The sequence below is a fragment of the Mesocricetus auratus genome, unplaced genomic scaffold, assembly GCF_017639785.1.
Source record: "Mesocricetus auratus isolate SY011 unplaced genomic scaffold, BCM_Maur_2.0 Super-Scaffold_100006, whole genome shotgun sequence".
Lineage (NCBI taxonomy): Eukaryota > Metazoa > Chordata > Mammalia > Rodentia > Cricetidae > Mesocricetus > Mesocricetus auratus.
Window position 1 is genome coordinate 70,241,347 of NW_024429190.1, and position 9,501 is coordinate 70,250,847.

General features: G+C 44.8%; 1 protein-coding gene across 1 annotated transcript; it reads right to left on the bottom strand.

The window, feature by feature from the left end:
• Window positions 1-5,740: 5,740 nt before the first annotated feature.
• On the bottom strand, window positions 5,741-8,509 carry LOC101830411 (PRAME family member 12-like). The gene is made up of 3 exons (XM_040747879.1): window positions 8,223-8,509; window positions 7,145-7,756; window positions 5,741-6,305 (listed from the first exon to the last, which is right to left on the bottom strand). The coding sequence occupies exons 1-3, from the start codon at window positions 8,507-8,509 to the stop codon at window positions 5,741-5,743; spliced, it is 1,464 nt and encodes a 487-aa protein (XP_040603813.1).
• Window positions 8,510-9,501: the final 992 nt, after the last annotated feature.

Below are 9,501 nucleotides of genomic sequence, written 5' to 3' on the forward strand. Positions count from 1 at the left end.
ACTTGGAAATTGTTGATGAGAGTTTTGTGGGGAAAACGTATTGAAGTTGTACAATCCTAATCCTGGCACAGCCATATCTGATGGGGACAGCAAAGTCGTAAAGCCAGCACAGCTGCTTGACAAAGATGCAGCAAAGCTGAGTCACATGATGGCCACCGTGCCACCTTTGGTTTTCATCTCCACCTGTTGCATACTTGGGGGACTTTCCTGTTTGTACAATTTGGGGATACGGGATTGGTGGAAATTTTCTTATGAATCATTCATGCCGTCTCCCAAGACTATTGCTTCTAAGCTTCCCCAGGACTGTCCTGAACACACTACCCATCCTGCTTTTAGGGAGATATCCTTAGATACGTGAAGCTCTTACTCATGCCTTGGCAGTTGTGAGCCACTTAAAAAAAGCCAGAGGTCTCTTTATGAGGCTCAAAGATATTCTGGAAACTACTGTTCCTGTGCTTACTCAGAAATAAGATTTTCAAAATGAAGTAAACTTCAAAAAAGTCTTCCAGATTCAGTGGGTAAGAGGAGTTGGCCACAGAACAGACTGCAAGCCTCTTTCCACTGTATACTCAGTTGACTACGTGGCATATGCAGCAAAAAAGTTAAATTTGTCCACAGTGCACAAGTCTGTTGATTTCATCCACAAAAAGTTACAAACAAGGGTGCAAATACAACCCAATTGCAGAGCCTTAATCTTTCTTCCACAAATCAATGTGTTTCTGGTGGTATTGAAAATTGGACCCAGGGAATGCCAAAGACTGTTTTGTGTATATTTTTCTGTTACTATGATAAAAATTGGACTAAACCCTACATGAGGAGAGAAAGGTCTAATTCACCTTACACCTTACAGTCTGTCATGAAGGGAAGTCAGATGAGGAGCCCAAAGCAGAAACTGAGGCACCACTCATGGATAGACAACTAATCATTTAGGTCTTGCTTTCTTCTCTAACCCAGGAGCATCTAAGTGGGCCACTGCCCAACCAACAATAGTCTGAGGCCTTCCACATCAATCACTAATCAAGAAAGTGCCCCCAAAGACTTGCCTACAGGAGGGTCTTCCTATATCTCTCCCCACTTCCTAATTATTCTCATTTTTATTGTTTTTGTTTTTTTAATTTTTAAGACAAGATTTTCCGGTGAATCCTGGCTGTCCTAGAATTCATTGTGTAGGCCAGGCTGGCTTGAACTAACAGAGATTTGCCAACTTCTGCCTCCTGACTACTGGAATTTAAGGTGTGACAGTGATCTACCTACTCCAGTCTCCTGAGTGCTGGAATTTAAGGTGTGACAGAGATCCAACTACCTCTGCTTTCTCAGTGCTGGAATTTAAGGTGTGAGCCACCACACCCAGCCGAGTTTCCTTCTTGGGCAAAGACTCTAAAAAGTAACAAGAAATGTGCATGCCCTGTGTTTACTTTTCACTTGTCACTAAACGGACTGGGCAGATTGACCTTTAATTTCCATGTTTAGGCAGTCAGAGTAGCTAGAGTGAGGGCCCTGTGCACCAGTTTGGAACCAAACTATCTTCTTATTTCCTTGGCACAATCTTTAATTTTTATGACTTGTTTTGGGACAGTGTCCCACTGTTCGTTCCAGTTTGGCCTAAACTCACTAAGTAGCCCGAGCTGGACATAAACTTGCTAGTAGATGATAATCATCAAATCTAGATATTCATGCCTACAGCCCCAAGAGCTGGGATTCTCAGTATATGCCACCATAACTGTTTCCTTACAGCTCTTTTAACTTGGACATTGTGGAGATCAGTCTGTACCCTGCTCTGTTACTACACTGTGTACAAAAAGCTGATGAACAGCACTAAGGACTCCACCCCTCCTCCAAATAGAGGGTTATAGGTGATTAAAACCTGCTGGAAGCTGAGCTTATGTCTGAGCTCTTAGACCACCCTGGTATCCTGACAGAAGAGAGCCATTGGGGATATGGGATGTCAAATGACCATCTCTATAACTGGATAAGACTTCCAGAGGAGGGATTAGAATACCAACCCAGCCACAGTCAGCTTACAATTTGTCCTGCCCATAAGATGTGCTGGAGTATAAGAGACACAGAACTGGTGGGAATGACTGACCAATGACTGGTCAGCTTGAAACCCTGGCCATAAGAGAGAGCCCATCCCTGACATTGCCCGGAAGGCCAGGACCTAGACAGAGACCTAGGAAAGAAACAAACACTTCTGGCAATACTATCATTGTAATGCTTCCTAATGATATTGTTATATTCATAAATTGATGCCTAGCCCAACAGTTAACAGAAGCTTCAACCAGTAACTAATGGAAACATTTATGGGGACCCACAATCAAAAATTAGGCAGACCTCAGGGAATCCTGAAGAACACAGGAAGAGGTAGAATTGTAGGAGCCAGAGGGGTCAAGAACATCACAAGAAAACCCACAACAACTAACCTGGGTCCACAGGGGCTCCCAGAGACTGAACCCACAACCAGGGAGCCTGCATGCGGCTAATCAAGGCCCTCTGCATATACGTGACAGTCGTGTAGCTTGCTCTTCCTGTGGGACTCCCAACAGCGGGAGTAGGGGCTGCCTGACTCGTGCTGGCTTTTGCACACTCATCCTCACACAGGGTTGCCTCAGCGAGCCTTCAACTTGGTATGCCATGTCTGGTGGATTTCTATGGAAGGCCTGCCTTCCTTTCAACAGGGATGGAGAAGATGGAGGGGTGGGGACAGGCACAGAGGAGATGAGGAAAGGACTGGGGGGAGAGGAATGGGGGAAGGACAGTAAAATAAACAATTAAATGAATGAATAAAATATATTTTAAAAAACTGCTGAGAGGTATGATTTATCTTCCCTAGAGCTGAGAACCCTCATGGTCACCCAAGAAAAAAACCCTGAAAGTGTACATCCAACAGTAGATGGATTCAATATTGAATTTATATATTATTTGCATATAAATAAATAGTAATTACAGAAAGATCACAAACTTGAAACTGATGTGGAAGGGAAGGGAGGAATTGTAGGGAGCATAGAAATGAGGTAATTAAGGCTCCCTATAATTTTGTCCCATTAAAACCTTCCCTTTTATGGCTAGATTTTTTGATATTTTATTTCTGTATATGTACATGTGAGTCTATGTGAGTATATGCAGTGTATGTGTGCCGGGGCTGCTGGCAGTGGCCAGTGGAGGCCTTAGGATCCTCCAGAGCTAGAAATTACAGGTGGTTTGAGGTGCCAGTCATGGGTTCTGGAAACCAAATTCTGATTTTCGGCAAGAGCAGCAAGTCCTCTGACCTGCTACACCATCTCTCCAGCCTAGACAGTTACTTCACACAAATACTACCACGTAGGAGATTGGCTAATTCAACCAAAAGGAAATGGAGATCTGGTATAAAAACTGCATCAGAAAGTCTGCCCTTGTTGTTATTAGATATTATTGGACACACAAGACCACAGAAGTTTGCAAGCCTCTCCTGCATCCTGTAAAGAGGGACACCTGACACTTTCCACTATCCATGTCACGAGACCAATGGTGCTTATGTCACCAAACATCCAGATAATGACCTCCAAGCTCCGCCCCAGGACTGCAGTATAGCAAGTTTCCCTGTGCAACTGGGACCACTTGAACTCACATTTTTCAGATACAGGTTTCCTCTTTGCTCTCTTAGACTGGGCCCAGCTCTGCAGAGCAGCAACCACTTCGGGACAGGCTGCTGTCCTCTTGCAGTCTTTGCGTCTGTTTCAGCGCTGTTCTTGCTTTAGTAAGGTCTACTGGAGTTCCTGCAGTGTCTTTAGCTCTTAGCTGTTCTGAGTCGGGGCCTCACTTACCCTGGTGGCCTCTGACTATAAACCCGAGGAAGACCTTGAACTTCACATCCCCCTTCCCCCTCCACTTTTGTGTTGGATTACAGGCACGGACAACCACAGCTGCTGTCATGCGGTGCTGGGGACATGGGATCAAACCCAGGGAATTCATAATGCATAGGCAAGCACCCAACCAGGTGAGCTATGTTCCTAACTGAGACAGGAGGATGGCTGGGAGATTGAGAGCAGAATAATCTTCCAAGTGAGTTTCAAACCAATCTGTTCTATAAGTTGAAACAATGGCTCTAAAATATAAGCAGCATCACTAATAACCATATACCCTCACATTTTCTAACGTTCTGGGGCTTGACTACGAGGTAGAACATTTGCCTTGTATGTAATGATACCTTTTCTTCTTCAGTTCCTTGACCTTTGGCCAGGTTACCTGTGTTTCATAGTATGTGTTGAAAGAACATCAGTGTTTGTCCCCTGTAAACTGGTGACCAGAATCTGCGTGTTCAGGGCCTCATATTGAAACTGTACCTAGAGATGAACCAGCGAGGCAGGAGGATGATATCTCCTCTATGTAAACTTCATCTCTGTGGCCCTGCTGTGTCACTCCATCATCATAAACTCTGTGCCTATGAAGACTTAGAACCCATGTGAGAGCCTGGCATGCAGAACCTGCTTACAGTGTCCTCCCCTCTCTGCAGATGAACTGAATAAGTCTTGTCTGTATACTTCTTCCTATAAATATTTTGGTCTGTGAGCACTGACTGCAAAATATAAAACCATTTGGACATGATACGGTTTTGGGGTCAATGTGCAACTTATGATATTCAGCATGAGTATGTTTTGAAGTGAATTATGACAGATCCTGTTTCCTAGCAAGGGTCAAGTTTAAGATTATGTCTCAAATAGTACTGCGACAACAATCACTTCTTTTCATGTTTTTCTTTCTTTCCAGAGTGTACTTGATACAAAATCTTAAAATTAATTGCTATACAGAATTCAGCCAACAACAGTGATGTATATTGAAGCAAACGATCTATATTATTATTTTTTATTTTTATTTTTTGGTTTTTCGAGACAGTGTTTCTCTGTATTGTTTTGGAGGCTGTCCTGGAACTCGCTCTATAGACCAAGCTGGCCTTGAACTCACAGAGATCGCGTGCCTCTGCCACCCGAGTGCTGGGATTAAAGGTGTGCACCACCAATGCCCGGCGATCTATATTATCATAAACACAAAAATAACATAAAAGACTATGATCCAAAATTGTTTTTTGGCCCTAAGTGTACGTTCACAAATACAAGAATGATTAAGGGATAAGTGAGTTTAAAAAATAAAGATGGAGATCACGATTGAACCGTTATCTGGAGTAAGAAGGGCTTCAGGAGAGTAGAAGAATGTTTGACCAGTGACCACCTAGCTTTTAAAGAGCTATGAATGTGGTGGAGGTGAGGTGGAGGCCGAGAGAGAGGAGTTCAAGGTCAGTTGCTTGAGAGAGACAGAGATGCCTGTGGACTGTAGAACACTTGCTTCTCCTTCCAGAGCACCCATGTTTGGCTGTTAGCAACCATGTCAGGCAACTGATTGAGAGATCCTATGCCTCTGGCACCTGCACTAGTGGGCATGTACTTACTCATCACATAAACATATCTAAAACAATGAAAAGTAACTTTTATAAGAGTTCAAGGCTAGCAAGTTACAGTCAAATATTTTTTAAGTGAGAAAGCAAAGATTATAGCACGGGTTGAAACACAACCCATTTGCTCTGCATTGCTTTTTCCTACTGCAATCTTTTATCTGCACACTACACTGAGCATCCTAGATTTAAAAACCTCCCCAACACCTCCTTCATAGAAGATGTGTCTGCACTGCTCACTTTAGTTTAAAAGCTCTACACAAAGCCTTCCATGTAGCCACCCCCAGAAGGTCAGAGTCAAAACTAACACTCCCCTCTTTACTGCAAGCAAGGGCAAAGCCTGGTCTCCTGCTCATACACACAGCGCTTAGAGCATCTACTGCACACATCTGTAGCAAAGGAGATGCTCTTGGGCTGCCTTACCGCCCCGAGTGTATCCATGAGCACAGGGCAAACTTGTACAAATCTCTCTATGGAGACCACACCCAGCTCATAGCACTCCCGAGGGGCAGGGTACTGCTCCATGGTCATCTTGCTCAAGTTGGCTGTGTGGTGGAGAAGGTCACTCAAGACATTCATGGAGAAGTCATTGGTATAAAAGTTGACCTTGGTGAGCTTGGAGCATTGGCTGAGGGCAGGGAGGAAGAAACTGAGCTGAGAGTCCTTTATCCCACACCCCTCTAACTCCAGAGTTTCAAGAGTGTCTGCCACTCTCTCTAGGAGAACCCTGAGAGGCATCATACAGAAATTGGACAGTAGGACTCCACTCATGTCCAGATGCTTTAGATGATAGAGGAGCTGACATTGTGACAACTGATAAAAGTTTGCCCGAGTCAGCTGGCAGTGAGTGACAGAGAAGGTTTCCAGGCGATTCTTCAGGCTCCTAGGCAGAGACCAAGGGGTTAGTTCAGACAAATGATGCTGGAGAGGGCATGTAGTGGTTTCACACAGCAGTAGGGGACAGGTGTCCTTGGGATAGTTGGACCACATGATGGAAGTCAATACCTACGGTGCTGCCTGCTGGAATCTGATCACTCAAGCCACACCCACAGTTGCCTTTCTCTGTCACTGTGGGATGGCTCAGTGCACAGCTCTGCGGCATACTTTCCTCACTGACACAGAATTCCTGTGCACCTGTTATACCCTAGGGCACACAAGGACCAGCCCATGAAAGACCCCAGAGCATTTCAGACAGTTGTCACTGCTCTCTTCTTCCTGTCACCACCTGTGTGGGGATTCCCAGTCTCCACCAACACTGACTGCCAATCCCACTGTCACCATTTCCCATCCTCTCAGACCCTCATTGTTCAAAGCTTTTCCTACATGGGAAATTGTGGTGCCTGTTCACACACTGTGAGCACAGACCACCTGGGGAGCTATGCAGGTATTCTGACCCTCTACTCTTGGGTACCATTCTTTCTCTGTTCACTTCCCATTAGATTAGCCAGGATTCTAAGGGAGAAAGTACAGCATTCTCACTAAATCTGACCAATCCAACTGCATTTGTGATGTATTATGCAAACTTCATGCCTCTGCTTCATGAGTGGTCATGGGAGACCTAGATTCAGTTTACACAGAAAAAGATACCATGCTTTGATATTCTAATGACTCCTTAAAAATTCATTCTCCATGGACTGGGAGGTACCAGGTCTACTACTCTTTAACATAAAATGCAGTTTTTCTCTGGTAGCAGAAAAAGCTCTCTGTCCATTCCATCCTTACCTGAGCAAGTGTCTCAAGTGGTCACTGAGAAAACAGATGCCATTCATACAGAGATGCTGGAGACTGCGGAAGTTGGAGAACTCAGATATAAGACTGTGGATAAGCCCCTTGAACTCTGAAAAAATGTAAAACCCAGATGTGTTCTTGTCCATCAAGACTAGAGAAAGTGTGTGAAGATTTTTCATGCTTGAGAAGTAGCGATAAAATCGTAAGATATTGCTGAAACTTGTATCTATGGTGAGTTCTAATACCTCAATGCAATGCAGTGTCCTAATTCCTTGGAAAATATTTATATGATCTCCACGGAATATCCTTTCTGTGGACCCGTCACACAAGTATACAATCTTCATGTTCACACAGCACATCCGTAGGGACTCTTTTGTGTGCAGAACCCCCGGCAAGAAGTCTGTTCCTTCTAGATCCTGTTGGAACCTGGAGTAGAGGTCAGTTATCAACTTCACACGCTGTCTCAGCTCATATCTGGGAGGGGCCTTCACTGTCTGCTTCTCACTCACAGTCTCTGCTGAGCCAGCCCCATCTTCTGTTCTAACCTTTAGAGTCCAGAACTCATGGCTTACATCCCGAAAATCGAGTATTAGAGGATTCCCCCTCCTGTGAGTAAAACAGGTGAAGGGTCACTAAGAGAGAAGACTCCACAGACACTACAGCCTTTCCACACATCTCTAATGTCAGCTCTCCCTTTCTCCCATAAGGATTGTAGTTTTCCCAGCTGAGTCTCCAACAACCTCATGGTCCGAGGCAATGGCTCTGTCTACACTACATCAGTAGCCCTCTGTCTCACTTCTCTCCATTCTGCTACTCTTGACCTGGTACAACTAGTGCCTACCTGTGGGAGAGACAGGGTCAGGCTCCTCCCACTGTGCCCACATCTTCTCTCTTCCACCCCACACCCAACTGTCCTTCTCCATCAGAGATCAATGGCAGTCAAGGCTGCTGCAGTCCAACAAGATGATGCTTCCAAGGCCTATGATCCCGCTCTGACTCCCATTATCTCAATACAATATCTCTACCCTGTGCCCCAGAATCCTCCATGTGACCCTACATGGTTCTTACTTACACAGGGTGATCTTTCTGTGTCAGCAGGTCCCACAGTCCTTTGTCCATAGCCGAAGATACTTCCCAGTTGGTGGAGATCTTCAAGACCCCCATAGGGATGTAGAGAGAAGGCCAGGCTGCCATCATAGCCCTCACAATGTTAGGGAGTCTCTGTCTTAAGGCCTCCTGGAACAGATCTAGGAAGATCATCTTGGGAAGTTGCTCCAGAGCAGAGATGGTCAAGGCCTCATTTTTCAGCAGCACCTGTCTTGCCAGCTCCTCCAGTGTGGGTGGGGTCTGGGTATCCATGTTGTTGGATCCTGGAAACTTCCAAGTAAGACATCCAAGGAAATGTGAATTCATAGAAACACAAATCAATCTCTAGAAAATATCAATTAAAAGTCTCAAACTCAATAAGTTACAGGGAAACAAACCCTGGGGCTGGAGAGATGACTTAGTGGTAAAGAGCACTGTCAGCTGTTCCAGAAGATCCAGGTTCAACTCCCAGCACCCACATAGTAACTCCAAAATGTGACACCAACATACATGCAGGTAAAACACCAATGCACATAAAATAAAGAAAAAAAAGAAAGGAAAAGAAAAGAAAGAAAACAACTCCAATCAGCCTCTCATCCCAAGTGTGGTGGGTGAGAAGTCAGAGGACAAGCACTTCCAGACCAGCTATAGTACGAGAGAAGACCTGAAGCCAAACACACACACACACACACACACACACACACACACACACAAACTCTCTCTCTAACACTAATACTACATAGACTCACACAGGAACACAGTCACCCATGCAAGCATGCATTTCCCCTGGACTGGTGGCAGAGAAGCAGGATTTCTATGAATCCTAGCCTGCTCCACATAGCAAGTTCCAGGCCTCCCAGGACTTCATAGTAAACAAACACAAAGTAAATTCCAATTAAACAGCATTTCTCTGTCAATAGCAACAAAGGAAGCCTAAGTAATTTTAAGAAGGTATTCCTCCTTTAAAATCCTCTAACCCTCCAGAATTTCTTATTTTCCTGTAATAACTTTTGGAGTGCTGGCCTAACAGGCAAGAGTCTCTGGGGGCTCGATCCCCAGCACTGAATAAAGAGAACACAATGCCTGTCCCACCCAGCCCTTAGGAATTGGGACTTTTTGGGACTTCTCTCAGACCCTCACAGTATTTAAGATAAAGGCAAAGCTGCATTTGGAGTCCAAACCATCCCGGAACTCCTCATTTGGAGACAGAGATTCAAACTCCCTGTGCCATTGGGTCTACTGTGGAGAGTGGCTGGGCTGGGTGA

Bases quoted from the DNA above. Each gene is read 5' to 3' on its own strand.
- LOC101830411 (XM_040747879.1), bottom strand. From the start codon at position 8,509: ATGGATACCCAGACCCCACCCACACTGGAGGAGCTGGCAAGACAGGTG. The intron at 7,757-8,222 runs GTAAGTAAGAAC...TTTTACTCACAG, and splicing joins ACACAGAAAGATCACCCTGT to GAGGGGGAATCCTCTAATAC. The intron at 6,306-7,144 runs GTAAGGATGGAA...GTCTCTGCCTAG, and splicing joins CACTTGAGACACTTGCTCAG to GAGCCTGAAGAATCGCCTGG.